At 38.1% G+C, this 20,189-nt stretch overlaps 1 protein-coding gene across 2 annotated transcripts in view; it reads right to left on the bottom strand.

Annotated features, from left to right (window-relative positions):
- IDE (insulin degrading enzyme) overlaps positions 1-20,189 on the bottom strand; it is a 100,799-nt gene that overhangs the window by 66,023 nt on the left and 14,587 nt on the right. For both annotated transcript variants that reach the window (XM_043983655.1, XM_043983654.1), the window contains exons 2-4: positions 6,960-7,144; positions 5,572-5,779; positions 783-952 (exon numbers count right to left, since the gene is read on the bottom strand). In XM_043983655.1, the coding sequence (XP_043839590.1) occupies positions 783-952; positions 5,572-5,779; positions 6,960-7,144 (563 nt within the window). The remainder of the gene's footprint in view (positions 1-782; positions 953-5,571; positions 5,780-6,959; positions 7,145-20,189) is intronic.

The raw sequence follows: 20,189 nt of genomic DNA, 5'->3' as shown, positions 1-20,189 counted from the left end.
ATTATTTTCCTTTCTTGTCATATTAGCCAATATGAGAGGTGTGAGGTGGTACCTCAGAGTTGTTTTAATTTGCACTTCTCTAATCAGTAGTGATTTAGAGTATTTTTTCATATGGCAATAGATAGCTTTGGTTTCTTCATCAGAAAACTGCCTGGTCATATCCTTTGACCATTTCTCAATTGGGGAATGACTTACATTCATATAAATTTGATATAGTTTCCTATATATTTTAGAAATGAGGCCTTTATCAGAAGTACTGGCCATAAAAATTGGTTCCCATCTTTTTGCTTCCCTTCTAATTTTAGCTAGGACATTGCTTTAAAAGCAAAGGAAAATAGCAACTTCCCTTGATGGTTAATTTATTTATTCTTCTTAGTTCAAGTCATAAACATTAGCAGCCCTGATTATTTCAAATATGATTTAATCATTCACTGAATTAGATAAGGTCTATCTAGTCATTTAATATTAAGACTTTTTTAGAGACCAGTTTTATATACCACAAATGGTTACCTGAGTGTCACAGCGATACGGTGAACACTAGGTTAAAAACAAAGGGAAGAGAGAATTGGCCGGGGGGCTCAAAGTTGTCATAAGACTTTCTATTCTAACTTAAAAAACAAAGAAACAGTCTGTAATGAACTAAGGTGGGCTAATCAAGCACACACACATATAGATATGTGTGTGTGTCTCTATATATATGTATATATGTGCACACATATATGTACGTACACACACACACACACACACACACACACACACACACACACACAGAGCTGACAAACCTGTTCCAAATTTACTAAAGGGATGGTTGGGGTTTCCAGTAGCTTTCTCCAACTGAAACAGTCTCCAGGCATCATTCATGACATTCTTCTCATGTTCTGAATCAACTGCATTCACCTCTCTCTCTTTGCAGCTCTCATCAAACAAAGGACACAAGAAAAACTGGGCAAATCTAAAACAATGAAAAATGATACAAGTTATTTGAAAATGAGCTATTTTAAAACAATGCTATCTTTTTTTGTTTGTTTGTTTTCTGTTTTTTTTTTTTTTTGCGGGGCAATGGGGGTTAAGTGACTTGCCCAGGGTCACACAACTAGTAAGTTTAAAGTGTCTGAGGCCGGATTTGAACTCAGGTCCTCCTGACTCCAGGGCCGGTGCTCTATCCACTGGGCCACCGAGCCGCCCCTAACAATGCTATCTTTGATGGTCTTACTGGACAAGGAATACAAAAACAACTATGACAGAGCAGATAAAAAAGTTCTATGATACAGAAAAAATGGTCTCTTGGCTGTATTTCACATCAGAACCATAACACAGATGTTTACTGATTAGAAAAAGAACAAACTTTACACCAAAATGTTAAAGACAGGCTCAAGGTAATATCTTGTAATTTAATGAGACTGTAAAAGGAGCTTCTATGTATGCACATTCTCTTTGGAACTACTTACCAAAACAAAATATAACCAAGTGATGGTCCTTTGGTCCACACTTCTATATTTCACTAAGTTTTGCACATTTTGTCAGTCAATAAGCATTTATTAAGCACCTACTACTAGGAGCTTAGTACCAGGGAAACAAAGAATGGCAAAAACCAGTCCCTGCCCTAAAGGAACTTGGACTTACAAGGGAAACAACACAAAAATGGCTGTGGACAAACAAGATTTATACAAGACAGAATGGAGATCATGTCAGAGGAAAGGCACTTGCATTAAAGGAAAGGCTTCTTACAGAAAGTGGGACTTTAGCTAAGACTTTAGGAAGCCTGGGAAAGAAAGAGTCATAGATGAGGAGGGAGAGAGTTCCAGGGAAAAGGACAGTCAGGAAAAATGCTCAGCTAGAGTCCAAAGATAAAGTATAGGAATGAGAAACAGAGGGGAAGCCAGTGCCACTTAACTGTAGAGTACACGGGGTAAGGTGTAAGAAGACTGAAAAGGTAGGAGCGGGCCAAGTTATAGACAGTTTTAAGTCCCAAGCAGATCATTTTCTATTTGATCCTGGGGGTGATGGGGAGCCACAAGAATTCATTGAATAGGGGAGTGACATGGTCAGACCAATTGGGAAAATAAGACATGAGGTGATGAGGGCTCACACCAGGGTGGTGCCAGTGTCAGAAGGGGAGAATAAGAGAGATGCTAAGAAGATGAGAAACAAGACTTAGGAACTGTTTGGCTTTGGGTGTGAGCTGGGCTGAGAGAGTGAGGAGCTGGACGGGACACCTCAGCTGCTGGCCTGGGTGACAGGGAGGATGGTGGTACCCCTGACAGTAATGGGGAAGTCAGGCAGAGAGGAAGAGAGGAAGGTTTAGGGGGAAAAGATAAGGAGTGCAGTTTTGGATACACTGAGTTTAAGACACCTACACAACATCTAATTCAAAATGTGCAATAGGCAGTTGGAGATGTGAGACTGAGTCGGACAATCTCTATTTACTACCAGAAACATAAATTAATAGTAACCTCCTTAAAAGCTCTATTAAAAGAAACTCTAAGGGGCAGCTAGGTGGTGCAGTGGATAAAGCACTGGCCCTGGATTCAGGAGTATCTGAGTTCAAATCTGGCCTCAGACACTTGACACTTACTAGCTGTGTGACCCTGGGCAAGTCACTTAACCCCCATTGCCCCACAAAACAAAAAAAACAAAAAAAAGAAACTCTAGAAATTCAAATAAAAAGAACATATTTATAGGAGAAGAAATGATCTAGGGGGAAAAAAGATACCTTGATCAAATGATGACTATAATACTTAAAGAAAAATAACCAAATACTGAATAATTATTCAGGAACATGACATCTTAAAATAAGTAGATTAACTCTTCACATGATAACATTTTTTTTTTTTTTTTGCAGGGCAATGAGGGTTAAGTGACTTGCCCAGGGTCACACAGCTAGTTAAGTGTCAAGTGTCTGAGGCCGGATTTGAACTCAGGTCCTCCTGAATCCAAGGCCAGTGCTTTATCCACTGCGCCACCTAGCTGCCCCCCACATGATTACATTTTGAACTGCTACCAAGTAGAAATAAGTGCCTAATTAATAGCTTAACTAAGTCTTATTTAAATTTAAACTGTCTATATCATAGTAATCCAGTTATTCATCTTATTTTATAATAACAAAATTTTAAATTCAGATAACTTTTTAAAAAATCAGAATATTTGACTAGTACTAGCTAAGGCTACAAGGCTCAAAAGGGAAGAAAAATGCTCATTGACTAGGAAAGGCATGGAAAGATTTGGACTTGAAAAGATGCTATCCACCTTTAGAGAAACAGATGATGAGTGGAAATAAGCATAGAACAGTCTTACATATATGTGTGTGTGTAAGACTGTACTATGCTTATATATATATATATATGCATGAGTATAAATGTGTACATATATAGATGTATGTGTGTATGTAATGTGTATATCTATCTATATATAACTATGCCTAATTGCAGCCTTTGGGGGCAGGGGTAGAGGCTGGAAAATTAAGTAAAAAGTACACAGCAGGGGCAGCTAGCTGGCACAATGGATAAAGCACCAGCTCTGGATTCAGGAGGACCTGAGTTCAAATTCAGCCTCAGACACTTGACACTTAACTAGCTATATGACCCTGGGCAAGTCACTTAACCCTCATTACCCCACAGAAAATAAAAAAGTACACAGCAGAGAACAAAAGAAAACTGATAAGGAAGCAAAGGAAAGCTGGGCAGATTTGAAACAACTGTAGTATTTATTATAAAAGTTTTCTTCAAATGGAATTTATTTTTTTATACTGAATCTTCTCCTATGTTCGGCTATGTACATGGCAACATTTTTTTTTCCTTGTCTCACTTTGTATTTAAGTTAAAATTTTGTTGTTGTTGTTGTTGCAGGGCAATGGGGTTTAAGTGACTTGCCCAGGGTCACACAGCTAGTAAGTGTCAAGTGTCTGAGGCCAGATTTGAACTCAGGTACTCCTGAATGCAGGGTTGGTGCTTTATCCACTGTGCCACCTAGCTGCCCCAAGTTAAAAAAAATTTTTTTTTAATTTTTTTTAAAAAAGAGGGAATGATAGGCATTGTGTTGGGGACTTTACAAATATGATCTCATCTGATCTTCACAACCTTGTGAGGTAGGTGTTATTATTACCCTATTTTATAATTGAAGAAACCGGGGTACATAGAGGTTAGGTGACTTGCCCAGGGTCACACAGCTAGTAAGGTCTAAGGCTGGATTTAAACTTAGATCTTCCTGAATCCAAAGCCAGAGTTCTATCCTCTGTGTCATCTAGCTGACTCTGAAGTAAGGGTGGGCCCAAGGCTAGAAAACAAATGGACCAGTGACTAGGGTTGATAGCTAATGGACCTATGAGACTCTTGAGACTATTAATAGACCAACTGCAGTTTTCAATATATCAAAAAGAAACTCAATTACATCATTGACTATTTGATGTAAACATGGATACTTTAGAAAATGTCATACAATTGTATGTTTGGAAGAGGTGAGAGGGAACTTAAGGATCCCCTAAGTCCAACTCTATTTTACAGATGCTGAGCTGAGACAGAGACCAAGCTGCCCTAGTGGGAATATAATTAGTATCATAGAGAGGATGAAGACCTGAGCACTGCAGCCTGGTGTTCTTTCTACCTTAAACTAAAAACACCAATCTATCCATTGATTAAGGAACCTATAAAGACAACCCAGGTGTGAAACACACCTGGGCACATGAGCACACCTGCAACGAACTAGAGACTCATGTCTGGTTATGTGTAGCTGTGTGTGTAGACAGACAGACACACAGACAGACAGACAGACACACACACACACACACACACACACACACACACACACACACGGACTTCAGTCCATGCTGAGCTTGGATTCAGGAAGACATGATTTCAAAATCTAGTCTGAGAGGAAACTATGCCCCTTTCTCCCTGACCACCTACCCCCATTCTGTGTGTCTATGTGTCTATGTCTGTGCATTCAAATATACTTGCACATTTAAACTGTAGTCCTTCTTTTTAAAGTATGACATATGCAAATATATTTTTATTTCAAGTTTCAGCAAGATAAGAGTTATATCCATTTGTATGACACTTTATTCCATGGAAATTCAGAATATTCTTTCAGAAAAACAGAATTAAACATAGGATCCAATAAATCCTCAATATTAAAATCAGTTGGGGAATATATACTTAATGATGGCTTCTCAAGATATGAACAACGGATGCTACATGCTTGAGGAGGGAAAACAAAAGAATGGTAGATTTGTGGCTAAGGCAGTGTAAGACATGTCTATTTTAAAATAAGATTACATGTAAGTGGAAAAATACCAAGAGCAAAATTATTCTATTTCTTTAAACTACTGATGCTGATTTATGAAAAATATGCTGGTGAAGATTTTATATGTCAACAAAGCATTTTGTAGGCCTGAAGACTATGTCAATGGTTATGCCTTTCATCTTCCTCAAACAGAAAATAAATGTTAGCTTAAAAGTAAACAAACATTAAAAAAAAGAACATAAAGTAGTAGTGCTTACTATTTTGAGCCAAAATGTATAAATATGAAGGTAGTAAAAGTAATAGCCATAGCTAATATAACAAATTCATATTTACCTGTCCAGGGCCCCTTCTAGGTGTTTATGTGATACATCAAAGTAGTAGTTGGTGTGTTCTCCACTTGTGAAAGCATTTGAACTCCCTGCATGCTCACTGAGGAATTGGCTGTATTCATTTTCTTTTGGATATTTCTTTGTTCCCAAGAAGAGCATATGTTCACAAAAATGGCTCAAGCCAGCAATATTTGGGGGATCTGATAATGATCCTAAAGAAGAAAAGATAGAAGCTCAAGCACTGAAACACAAACAAGCTTACAAGATTAAACACATTACAAATGCAACGACAATTACTGAATCACAGAATTGAAAGTTATCTGAGTCCATCTGAGACAACCATAAAATGAAACCTATAACTCCCTCACACGGTCCATCCCTTGGGGCAGCCCCAATTATTGGGAGGTTTTCCTCTAAATCAAACTCAGATCTGACTCTCTCTTTCTCTCCTTCCCTCCCCGCCTCCATCCATCCTTCCCTCCTTCCCTCTGTCTGTAAAGTCTATCTATTACTTCTATTTCTGGGGCCAAACAAAATAAGCCTAAAGCTCTCTTGTTTGTGATAATCTACCAAATACATGAAGTCCTTTCTACTACCACCCCAAGTTTTCTCTTCTCCATATTCAGTATCTTCAGTTCTTTCAAACGATCTTTATTTGGCATAATCTTCATGAGACCTGTCACCATTCTGACCTGAATGCACCCAATTTTGTCTATGTCTTTCCTAAATCAATAAACAATCAAAAAGTGTCTACTATGTGCTATTATACTGTGCTGGGTTAAACAGGAACTCTTAATTGTGAACAGGGCTGGTGTTTTATCCACCACGCCACCTAGCTGCCCCAGTAAGTACTTTTAAAATCTTTGTTTTCTTCCTTCAGCTTTTATTTTTTGGCTATCAAATCTAGATCTTCTTATAAGTCTCCTAGATCTTATAAGTCACTTAAATCTGCAAACCATATATCCAAAACCATTAAAAATAACTAAGTTCACTAATAAGAATTCTAAGTAAATTCCAATTATACAATCCTACAATGTGGAGTACTTGCTCAAGACCTCCCAGGTAGTAACAGATCTGGGATTCAAACCCAGTTCTCTTCACTTCAAATACAGTGTTTCATTACAGCATGTTCAATACATTCCATGAAAACAAAATATCAATCACAGGATTTCCTTAAACAGTAAGGGCTTTGATGTATACTTTTAATTATTTGATTTACAAAAATTCAATTCACACACGACTTTATAGAAACACACCTAGTGCATCCTGTAACCACTGTTTATAAAGACATACCTGTATCATTAAAATTGAGTCTTTTTTATTATTTCAAGAACAATGGAAAGTCCTAATAAATTCCAGGGCAAAGTTAAAGAAACAGAAACATAATAATACCTATGTGCACATCGAGGGCCGCTGATGACTTATCTGTGGTAGGATCACTGATGAGGAGGGCCTTGATGCCATTTACCAGTTCTAATCCTCGGTATTCTCGCTTGTCCTCTGGAGATTTGATAATGTGATTGACTATTCTCTTAACAGCTGGGTTATCCATTTTGCCGTACGTCCCTCTCTGAAAGCTGAAACATCAGAAGTTTAATGTCTTCATTTTTTAAAAAAGACACACAGTGAGTTGAATATACAGTATACCGGAGGATTCCAGGTTGATTCCAGGAGGTTTGCCTAAAATCTATCTAACAGAATACAGAAATTCCTTGCCTCCCAAAGACTAAAGACTTGCATAAATGACTTTTTTTTTTTTGGTGAGGCAATTGGGGTTAAGTGACTTGCCTAAGGTCACAGTGTCTGAGGCCGGATTTGAACTCAGGTCCTCCTTACTCCAGGGCCGGTGCTCTATCCACTGCCACCTAGCTGCCCCCATAAGTGACTTTTAAAACCATCTGGAATATAGCCTGCATTCAAAGGTCAATACAGTTCAAATTATATTACTCCATGTAGAGAAAATTATGTATTATTTATATGAAGCTACATTTTTATTTATGATAGCTGAGGAATTACAATTATAGTGTAGCAAGGTTTGAAGACTTCAAAAGACTTACAAACCTAAGTAACAGCACAAAGAAAAGAACAAATGGGGCAGAAAAGGCCTTCCCAATAATATTCATACAAAAAAAAATTACCAGAAAATTTCCCACAAAGGGTACACGCAGTTCTGAAGAATATATGCCAACTAACTGACACGGTTTAACAAGAGAAAAGGAAATAAATATTTTTGAGGGTAAGTTGTCAGTCTTCTCTCCGCCTGGAGTGATGTTGCTGCTTACAAAAACAGCAGGGCTGGAGAACTATCTGAGAGTAGTGATAATGCTAAAGAAAAGAAAGAAGTTATCAATTTTTAAAAAATACACAGAAGAGAGCAGAAGGAAATTCAGAAACAGACATAAACAAGCAGTGTAGTGCTAGAGTTAAATCTGATTTATAATTTTAAAAAAACAAGCCATGCATAAGATATTTCAGTGTCATATACAATCCTCTTATTCTGTTCTTGTTGGTGTAAGAAAATGTTGGTGTTTGTTGAGTTCATGAGTATTAAAAAAGGGCTGGGGCTTGACTGAGTTACCAACCTACCAAGTGAACTGGATCTGGAATGAGGGAGGCAATATGGGAGAGATATTTCAGAAACACTTTTACCTCTGGGGAAGTGGTCAAGTAATCTTGTCAAACCAAGGAAATCCTCCAAGAATTAAAAGAAGTTCAGAGGTAGGTCATTGGGTTATAAGGCATACTTGTCTTTTTATGGATAAGATTATAATTTGTGGTTAAAATCTCTAGGAGATTTCAGAAGAAATGCTCAGTAAATTATTTCCTTAGTATATCAAGCTTGCTCTTTGGGCATGCCCATTAATATTAAGCACACTTACGTAATAAAAAATAAACTCAAGAATATTGATCTCTATTAAGAATGCATCCTGGGGGCAGCTAGGTGGCGCAGTGGATAAAGAACCGGCCCTGGATTCAGGAGTACCTGAGTTCAAATCCAGCCTCATACATTTGACACTTACTAGCTGTGTGACCCTGGGCAAGTCACTTAACCCCCATTGCCCCGCAAAAAAACAAACAAAAAAACAAAAACAAGAATGCATCCTAGGGGGCAGCTAGGTGGCACAGTGGATAGAGCACCGGCCCTGGATTCAGGAGTACCTGAGTTCAAATCCAGGCTCATACATTTGACACACAACTAGCTGTGTGACCCTGGGCAAGTCACTTAACCCTCATTGCCCTGCAAAAAAAAAAAAAAAAAAGAATATGTCCTATTGGGGATGAGAAGAGGGGATTAGTTTATAAAAGTATAACTTTTGTTACTGTAAATGTCACTGATAATCAGTAGAATATGGTTAAGTACAATTCTACAGAAAAACAGAAAACTTAATACTCTTTTATAATGTGCATGTGCCAATGGAATAAGCCACCAAAATCTATTTAAAACTCAAGAGTGACAAAAATCAATGGCTAAATCAATTACGTAACACTTCATAATGGAAGGGAATTAACAAAGTGATGGTAATTCCCCAATACAACTGGTATAATCATATGTCTTCATGGACTTCCCAGGCAGGATGGGACAAGAATCTCCAGAACACCCTAGATAAACAGCAGTCAACAAATGATAACTGGATAAGGGATGCACCTTAATTGAACAAGATTTACTGGGAAGAATGAGAGGTAACTACAAAAGTAATCATCCATAAAGCAATCTAGCTAGACCTCATATAGCATACCAGATGTACACCTTTTGTTTTAATGATCTTAAAGATTCTAGATGTAAAGTCAATGTTTACAAAATTATGAATTCTAAAACTTTTATTCCCCTCATTTTTTAAATGTGAATACCTATTTAAATTCGCGTGATTTAAATTCACCTAAGAAGCTGAAGGAAAGCTCATCTTAGTTACAAATACCTATTCTTGCTTTGTTCAATGCAGAAAAGTTTTTTAAACAAGAAAAAGATTTGCTCTCCCCCTTCCCACAATCCTAATGTATAGAATCTCTGAATCCCAATTTCCTAACCCCTATTTTTTTAAAGTGACTAAACCCTAGATTTAGAGAACACTTCTGATTTAAGCCTGTTCATAAGAATCACTGAAATCCTTCAGAAGAAACAACATAATTCATTTGAGAACCCATTAATACTGAAATCCACATGTGGACATTAAAACTTCCCCTGATCACACATACTTTGTATAGCAATAAGATGGGTTCTCTAAGTTTGGACAGAAATCAATCCCATAACATTTGAGAGTCAAAATCTATAGCTAAGAGCAACAAGATCTCCAACTTCAAACTGACAGTAACCCCCAAAACCACCACCAAAATCAAGAAACAATAAATAATGTACCAAACAATACCCATTTTACCAAAAAATCTAACTAGCACTTCCTCTTTGTTTTCCCTGTAACAAATATCTATCTACACTTTCCAAAGCAACTGAATTCATACCTTCGGAAGAAAGGAAGAAGAAAAAGAATAAGGATTCTCAAGCCTCCTCTGATGAACTAACTAACAGCTTGCCTGCCTCTGGAGTATTTATGATCTCATGAGGTCACCTGACTCAGCTGAGCCACTAATAAGCAATAAACAAAAAGGCTTCACTAATAACTTTTTAAAAGAACAAGGGCTCTCCAAAAACTTAAGTACTTAAGGAAGTCAAAGTAGAAAACCGAGTTCTAAAAGAAATACTTTCTTTAAAAGTATTCAAATTCATAGGTCACATGCAAAATCATTTATAGGCACTAGCAGAATTATTTTTAATAGACCATAGTGCAATGAAAACTAAAATGCACCACTATCAGCTTTTAGTGTTCTATTACATTGCTTTCTAGTAGATCAATTTCTGCACATGTTAAAATGATATTAAGAATTTTTTAAATATGATTTAGAATCAAAGAATATTAGAGCTGAACAGACCCTACAAGAGAACGGGTTTCCATAGGATGGCTCCCACCCCACACCTTCCATGCTACTTCTTTTTTTTTTTTAAGTGAGGCAATGGGGGTTAAGTGACTTGCCCAGGGTCTCACAGCTAGTAAGTGTTAAGTGTCTGAGGCCGGATTTGAACTCAGGTATTCCTGACTCCAGGGCCGGTGCTCTATTCACTGGGCCACCTAGCTGCCCCCTCCATGCTAATTCTTATGAATTATAAAATTGTATTTGGAAGTTTGAAATTATGAACTAAAAATCAGCAACAAAATAAAGTCCTAAATATGAAACTTCAAAACTTTCATACTAAGTTGAGATTTTACTGATGAAAATAACTGCTTTGTTATCAACACAATGTTGGGATTAATTTTCTCTACCAGATTTCTGCCAGAGGCCAGAGACAGCAGTATTCTCTGGGAGAAAGAACACTGGCCTCAGAAGGCTTGACCAGTCTCCAGCCTGGCTACTCATCAACTGTGGGAGCAGGAGGGCAAAGCTCTTCATTTCTCTGAGCTTCCGCTTCCTTGACAAAACTATCTCTAAGATCCCTTCCAAGTATAACATTATGTGATTCTAGTCACTTTGACATTACAAAGTATAACTTAGCCTGTTTTATCTAGATAATTAAAATAGCAGACCATTATTTTTGTACTGTCACAGAAATGGCATGTGGTATACATAGCATTCTCATTAGAATAGCAATGCAGATCAATATAATTAACCCTTCCTTCTCTGTAATCTAGCTGCCTACTTCCAAAGTGGCTAGTGACTGAAAAACAGGTAGAAAAACAAGAATATATAGAATGATCAACACCACACTACAAATTTCCTATTCTCCTATAAGACAGAGATAATCATAAAAAAGAATCATCGGGGGCAGCTAGGTGGCACAGTGGATAAAGCACCCGCCCTGGATTCAGAAGGATCTGAGTTCAAATCCAGCCTCAGACACTAGGCACTTACTAGCTGTGTGACCCTGGGCAAGTCACTTAACCCTCATTGCCCCGAAAAAAGGAAGGAAGAAGAAGGAAGAAGGAAGAAGAAGAAGGAATCATCAAAGGCCACAGCAGGGTTAATGTGGTTCTAAAACTTTTAAATCCTAATAAAATTAATGTTAAGCCTGGGTCACTGATAAAATATTTCTATTAAGCACTTAAATGAAATTCTTTAATGCAAATGCTCACTTTATGCAATACAGATGCTGTCCTATAGCTGTTTATAATTTAGGTTTTTAAAAATAAAATCTTACTTTTTTTTTTTTTGGCAGGGCAATGAGGGTTAAGTGACTTGCCCAGGGTCACACAGCTAGTACATGTCAAGTGTCTAAGTCTGGATTTGAACTCAGGTCCTCCTGAATCCAGGGCCAATGCTTTATCCACTGCGCCACCTAGCTGCCCCCCATAAATCTTACTTTCTAGTGATGTTTATTATGATTTCCAAGATGCTTTGTCTTTGTTTGTACTGATTTTAACATTTGAAATTTGCTTTTTAATTGGCCTGGCCTTTCTGTTGAGTAGTTTACAATCTAAAATATCTAAATACCTTCAGGAACTTCCTATTTTAAAAAATTGATAGGGATCATGTGATCAACAAGATGGCAGAATAGTTTTCAACAATCCTCAGCAACCCAAAAACCTCAGAAAAAGGAACTATGATGGATGAAGGAAGAATATGGTGAATTCTTTAGGGGAAGACTAGTTGTAAAGTTAGTGTCCCCTAATTCTTTTTTTTTTAATATTACCGGATTCTTCCTATTTTACCCGGGCTGAAAGTGCAGGGGGCTTGATCCCAACTAATGGTCAGAATAGGAGGTTCGACCTGCTCAATTTCCAACCCGGTTCAGTTTGCTCCTCTGTAGTCAGCCTGGTGCGCCCCCCCATTCTTGGAGGCTCACCATACTAATGACAGACTCGGTGCAGGTATCTGATCAGCTTAGCCCACTGAAGCTTAGAACTCCTGACAGATCTGACAGCTTTGACCTCCCCAGTAGCTGCGAGTATAGGCATGTGCCACCATGCCCTGCAAATGTCCCCTAATTCACCTATTTTTGTAAAGTCTCTGCATATTTGTAAAAGTTACTTGTGATTCTAGACTCTTATTATTAGGATAATTATATAGAGCCTGCCAATATTAATACTGAAAAGAATATAAAATCACCAGTGAACATTTAGGCAAATGAACAAAAAAAAAAATCATCATTTTACAAATTGGTCCTTCCTCTTGATGAAACTAGAAGACTTTCATTAAGTAAGGTCCTGGGCCCTAACAATGGTCCACAGGGTTCTCAAGTTAGTCAAGAGGCTCTTCCAAAACTCAGTGGACATAGAGCGAAGTTTCCTACCCAACAGAGTAAAAGGCAGAGCAATAGCCCAAATGTACACAGTGCTTTATAAGGCTACAAATATCTTTTGCAAGTACCCTCAGTACTTGCAGAACACTGAGGTTCAGAGTTGTAAAATGACTGGTTCCCCACAGGCCCACTGTCATACCAAGCATCAGAGCCAGGAGTCCAACAGGCATCCCAATCCAAAACTAGTGGGCCAGGGGTCTTTTCAACACATCACTTTCTCCCTTATCTTCAAATTTGCCAAAAGCAGGAAGCATGAAACAATGTATAGGACCCCTGTTGTAGATGAAGCCAATGAAGGACAATGGTCCTGAGGAAAGGGAGGATGTCAAGAGGGAAAGGGAAAGAGAAACAAAGAGTGAAAAACCTCACTGAAGATCAAAGCTGTTAGTTTCCTATGTCCCCCACCAAAAACTATGATCCCGTCTTTCCCTTCCTGTCCCTAAATGACAAAGATGAAGCAGATGAGAGCTGAAGAGATTCAAAGGACATTGTCTCAGGATATAAGTGACGGAGTCATTCATCAGTTTAAAGTGGTTTGTGGGGGGCAGCTAGGTGTCACAGTGGATAAAGCACCTGCCCTGGAGTCAGGAGTACCTGAGTTCAAATCCGGCCTCAGACACTTGACACTTACTATGTGACCCTGGGCAAGTCACTTAACCCCCACTGCCCTGCCCCCTCCCCCAAAAAAAGTGGTTTGTGGATTAAAAACTCTGAGACCCACTAAGCCCTAATGACTCTATGCTCCAAAGAGATATGTTCATTACATAAACTTATGAAATGTAACCACCTCCAAAGGCCATCCTAGAAAGGGAGTCACACTGATGCCAGGTAGTAGTGACCCTTTCTGAGCAAGAATCAGAAAAAGACAGCTTGCCAAAGCAATGATGAGCCATTTAACATAATCATCACATAGCCATGCACAGGTGTGTCTTCAATAAATACTTATTGATGATCAACATTCTTGAGCACATTAAAAAATAGAGAACACATGAAGTATAGTGAGGAGTCAGCCAAGTTCACAATAACAAAATATGTTGATTTTTTTAAACTGAAATTTGTATGCAAAATGTAGTTTTCCAGAGTTATTAGCCACTTTGGATAGAATACTGCTTTTGATCAAAACTTATTAAAAAATAAAATGACACCACAACTCACAACATTGAGAAACACTGTCAGGTAACTGCCAAATGCCAAATCAATGCAGAAATTATTCCCTCCCTACCATTAGTCAACACTGTCATCAGCATGTCCTTCCCAGGATGTCATGAGCAGGATCTTTGTTCCTTTGAACAGCAACAACAAAACTCCACCTTAAGGCTAAACTTTAGCAGGCTAAAATGTCAAATGAATTCTGGAGACAGACGCCCTTAAAATTTAGATGCCTCCAGACCTTTGGGTCAAGGGTTGCTCTGAATTCTACTACTACTAATTTCCAAAGATACTAGTCCAGGGGGCAGCTAGGTGGTGCAGTGGATAAAGCACTGGCCCTGAATTCAGAAGGACCTGAGTTCAAATCCAGCCTCAGACACTTGACACTTACTAGCTGTGGGACCCTGGGCAAGTCACTTAACCCCCATTGCCCCACCCCCCCAAAATTTTTTAAAAACAACATTCAAAGATACTAGTCCATGAGCAATTAAAACTTGCCCCAAAAGCAGTTAAATATTAATATCTGACCAGGTCAAGAATCCTCTATTTGCCTACTCTAGTCAGGTGCATGCTCATTTATCCCTGCATACAGTCTTAGATCTACTCAAATTTTAACCTTAGTTTTGATATATAAGTAGCCTTCATTCCAAAAGTTGTTGGTTAAGCATCAGGGTAATTCCTGTTGCAGGTCATCCATCCAGTTCTGATTGAAGTTCCCCAGAGACCTAGATTCACAACCTGTTACCTAACCCCACTGTATCCTCATCCCTGTATGCACTTGCCTGGGCTTCCTGATTCCTGTCTTTCCTTATCCCCAAGACTCTGCCCCACCTAGACTACTCAGACTGCTATCTATGTATACTTCATTGCCTATGCTGATTTCAGATCCTTCTTGAACCCACAGACCTCTTCTTTCCTTCCCTTGTACCACTAAACCAGGGTTTAAACAACATTTTTGTGTCATAGACCCCTTTTTCAGAATATTTTCAAATGCAAAAAAAATAAAATGCACAGGATTACAAAGGAAGCCTATTATATTTTACAACTGTTATTCAAAATATTTTTAAAAAACAAGTACACTTGTTGAAAGAGATGTGGGAAAACTGGGATGCTAAATCCACTGTTGGTGGAGTTGTGAAAAGATCCAACCATTCTGGTGAGCAGTTTGGAACTATGCCCAAAGGGCTATAGAATTGTGCATACCCTTTGATGCAACAACACCGCTGCTAGGTCTCTATCCCAAAGACATCGCCAAAAGAAGAAAAATACCTATTTGAACAAAAATATTTATAGCAGTTCTTTTTGTGGTGGCTAATATTTGGACAGCAAAGGAATGTCCATCAATTGGGGAATAGCTAAACAAACTGCGGTATATGATGGTGATGGAATATTATTGTGCTACATAAGAAATGACGAGCAGGATGATTTCAGAAAGGCCTGAAAAGACTTATATGAACTGATCTATAGTGAAGTGAGAACCAGGAGAATATTGTGCACAGAACTTCATCAAACAATATAGTTTGATGAAGAACTGTGAATGACTTTACTCTCAGCAATACAATGATCCAAGACAATCCCAAAAGACTAATGATGAAATGTACTATCCACTTCCAGAGAAAGAACTGATATTGATTGAACAGAGACTGAAGCATGCTATTTTCTCTCTCTTTCATTTTTTTCTTTTATACAAGTTTTCTTATACAAAATGATCATGTTTTACATAATTGCATATGTGGAACCCACACCTGATTGCTTATCACTTCAGGGAGGGGGGAAAGGAGGAATAAAAATTTGGAACACAAAACTATAAATAAAAATGTTTATTATTTTTTTAAAAGTTCACTGACTCCAAACTAATAACCCTTGAAGGAGGCCTTGCTGCCCAGAAATAAACACCTCTGATGTAGTAATACTCTCAAACCTAGTTTCTCTTGTCCTGTGCCACCCTGCTACAGCCCAAGACACAGCAAAACAGGGCTATGTTTTTCCCCAGAGGATAAAGAGCTAAAAAGGCCTTCAAGATAACTCGGTCTGCGCCCTTATTTTTACCGAGAAAGAATATATTCATAAGAAAACAATGAATGCCAATAAGCAGCGTTAGCTATGTAAGAGTTGGGCTACTTCAATTAGCCTTCCAATACAGGATTTCAATTCATTCACTAAGATTCCTATTCCTACCAAAGTGAAACAACTAGACCAGAAAACCTAAGTCTGAACAAAGTACTAAGACCATACATAGTCTTGTCAACATTCTTAATGTAGTTTTGACGTTTCTGTCTGTAAGATTACAAAGTACTTCCATAGAAGTTAAATACATTAATTGAGCAAAGGAATAATAAGGTAGAAGGGAAAATGGAGCAAACAATTAGCCATTACCATTGGGATACATGAACCAATGCTTCCTAAAATTCTGTTTTCATCATGTAAAGTTAATGGGAAAATATCGTAAAATATTTTAACAAATTCAGGCAAAACCCAACAGAACATTGGGGGCAGCTAGGTGGCACAGTGGATAAAGGACTGGCCCTGGATTCAGGAGGAACTGAGTTCAAAGCCAGCCTCAGACACTTGACACTTACTAGCTGTGTGATCCTGGGCAAGTCACTTAACCCTCATTGCCCTGCAAAAAAAAACAACCAACCAACAGAACACTAACAAATCATATAGAAAGCTTGATCAAGTTTTATTTAAGAATCAAAACTAGAAAGCTTAAGTAACTATATTTCATCTCAGAAAGAAAACTAGGTTATACAGTCCAGGATGCTATGCATTTTCATATTCTATATTTTTATCACAGAGAGAAAAATACAAGTAAATAAACTGATTTTTTAGGAAGTGGACTAGGAATAGTGTCCAGATTCCATAATTTCATCTGTATAGGAAGTTCCCTATGGAAACAAGCATGTGCCAGGCACTGTAATAAGCGCTGGGGATACAAGGAAAGATCAAAAACGAAAGACCAGTCCCTGTTCTCAAGGAGCTCAGTTTAATCCAAGAGATAACATGCAAACAATACACAGATAACATACAAATAACATACAGACAAGATAAACTGGAGCTTATCTTACGAGGAAAGGTACTAAAACTAAAGAGGACTGAAAGAGGCTTCTTTCAGAAGGCGGAACTAGAGCTAGGCCTTACAGGAAGTCAAGGAAGCCAGGAACTCCAGGCATGGGGGATAGCCAATGGAAATGCAGTTGGGAGAGGAGTGTTGTCTGTGAGGATCAGCAAGGACGCCAATGTCACCGGATCATGCGTTCATGGGAGGAAGGTGTTAGACAAGACTAGAAAGGTAGGAAGTGGCTAGGTTAGAAAGGGTTTTATAGGGTTTTATATTTGATTCTGGAGGCAATAGAGAGCTCCTTGAGCTGAATGACTGGGGGTGAGGTGACCTAGTCAGACCTACACTTAAGAAAGATTAATTTGACATCTATTGGATACAAATGGCAAGTTACATATAAACTCAGTCTTACAAAGTTGTCTGGGGCGCTGAGAGATTAAGTGGATTGTCCATGATAACATATGGAATATTCATCAGAGGCAGAACCTGAAGCTAGGTCTTCTTGACTCCAAGGACAGACCCCTATAAACCGTGTTGCCTCTCTTCAACAAGTTAATATTAGTAAATTATTCGGTGCCAGTACAGACCCAGCAGTCACCTATACCCTAGTTTCTTAAACTGCGGGTGGTGACCCCCATATGGGGTTGAATAACTAAAAGTGGGGGTCTTGAAAAATCTAGCAACAGTAAAAGGTTATGTCTACCTATTTTATATAACTATATACCCAGAGTCGTGTAAAAATTTCTCCCACAAAAAGGGGTCACAAGTGGAAAAAGTTTAAGAAGCCCCAACCTATAATTCCTACACCTATAGTACTGTACAGAGATCACATATTCATAAGAATTGACCTGACAAGATCCTAATGTATCTCTGCATCAAAGGAATTATGTTCAGTACGATTTTAGCATAAAGTACTGGTAGCTTAAGCTTCATAATATTACTTGGTACCAGACAGTTGGGAAAAAAAATGCACCTCACACCTTTTACTGGAGAGGTTGGGGACTATGGGTGGGGAAAAGTTGCACATATGTTGTTAAGACAGTCAATCTGTTGGTTGATTTTGCTGATTATTCCTTTTTATAGCTTTCCCAAAAAAGGGAATACTTGCTGGGTATGGAAAGAGGACAAATATATTCAGAAACAAATGTGATATAAAAACAAAAGGCATCCTTATTTAAAAAGAGAGGAAACAAAAGTCCGTTTAAAAAAAATGCAAGGGTTTTTTCATTCAAAAAGCTAGCCCAGGCAGACAAGATTTTATCAATGCTTTTTGTCATCTTAAGTGCAATAGTACTTAGTGTAATGAAAGTAAACAGATAAAGCTATGAATGAGATGCCTAGTAAAAATAATAATCTTGGGGCAGCTAGGTGGCACAGTGGATAAAAGCACCAGCCCTGGATTCAGGAGGACCTGAGTTCAAATCTGGCCTCAGACACTTGACACTTTCTGGCTGTGTGACCCTGGGCAAGTCACTTAACCCCAATTGCCTCAAAAAAAAAAACTTTTTAAAAAATGATATACCACTTGAATATCTGGTTAAAATTGCTCAAACCCCACCCCCTACACAAGAAACACAGCACTTGCTCACTAAAATGGAGGATTTGAATAAGAACCCAGACCTATTGTTCTGGCTATATGAGATATGCCTCTGGAAGTTTAAACTGGAGAATCCCTGGCACTGGTATATTTGTTAGTCTAGCTATTTGAGCTTGCTGGTTCAGATTCCTGATAAATGGAAATTTGTGGTTTGTCTTCTATATGATTAGTGTAAATTCAAAGAGAATGTTCATGTATATATACATATATATATATATGCTATTTTATATACATGTAAAAATATGCATTGTGTTTGTACAAAATAAAAAGCCTGGTCCTCTAAGCAAATCAGTTAGAAGGGAGCTCTAGTATTAATTAACCTACCTACTTGGATGTTCTCTAAATTTCCAAAGTTTTTACACCAATCCTTTGCTGTTCCCTAAAGCTGTTAGAATCTCTCCTCTCCCATCCCAGGGGGCAAACAGGAGAGAGGGTCACCAGAGAGAGAGAAATGTAAGGAGCAGCATAAAGAGCTCAGAGAGGCAGAGGTGGGAAAAAGATCTGCAGAGTCCAGTCCACCCAAGTTTTTATACTGACCCATCACTACTACTCCCTGGCACAAGTGCAGCTCCCATTGCTTCTCTGTACTCTTTGCCCTGATTCCATTCCTAGACTCTTATTTATTACCCATGAATCTTGTTCTGCAGGGTCATGTTTCAGCACAATTAGTAGCTTTTTGTATGCTATTATTTTTTTTCCTCTCTGGCTATTTCAGTAAATTTTCATTAGCATTTTGATTCAAGCCTTGTCTCCCCAAACAGATTATACATTGCTTGATTGGGGACAGGGACCCTGTCTTTTATTTATATATATATATGTATATATATATATATATATGTTTTTTTTAATTGCCCATTGTATGTAGCACCCTGGTAGATACAAAGGTAGTTTTTAATACTTGTTTTATTTCTGTCTTTAAAATGAAAAAACAAGGTTCCTATCTTCTCCCTATTATTATAAATATTTCTTAAGGTCCAACCATGTACAGGGCAGTGGAGAAAAAAAGATGTAGCCATGGTATGGTTTTATTCCCAGCTGCCCCCTGAAACCTAAAAATACAGCTTTCATCAGTGATTCTGATTGCAGTCAGAGAGGGCAAGATAAATGACTTTTCTTCAGTATGTGACAACAAAGTCACATGGCTTCTCTTCCCATAAAGTTTATAATGCTTTTAAAAGGGGGTACTTTTCATGACTGTCCCGCTAAAAATTAGCTAGCTAAAAGTTCATCCAGACTGGATTTTTTTAAAAGCACCACTGCCATAATTAGGTGAATCCATTTCCATCCTAAAACAAAAATGAACATTTAAAAATACTGACACAAACAAGTTTATTATCTCTAGTTTTTCCTTTGTGAAGGTTTGGTTGGTTCCATTAAGAAACCATCCAGTCAAAGCTGGTGCAGAATGCCAAATGAAATTTTTAAAAAAATTGTTTCTGGTCCAGGAGAAGATGCATTACAGAATGGAACTATAGTCAAACTTACTTTTTTCACTGGCCTAGGTGACATCATCTGATCTGCTCAGGATTG

The sequence above is a fragment of the Dromiciops gliroides genome, chromosome 2 (assembly GCF_019393635.1).
Source record: "Dromiciops gliroides isolate mDroGli1 chromosome 2, mDroGli1.pri, whole genome shotgun sequence".
Classification (NCBI taxonomy): Eukaryota; Metazoa; Chordata; class Mammalia; order Microbiotheria; family Microbiotheriidae; genus Dromiciops; species Dromiciops gliroides.
Note: the sequence above shows the minus strand (reverse complement) of the source record. Positions and strands in the feature narration are given on the sequence as shown.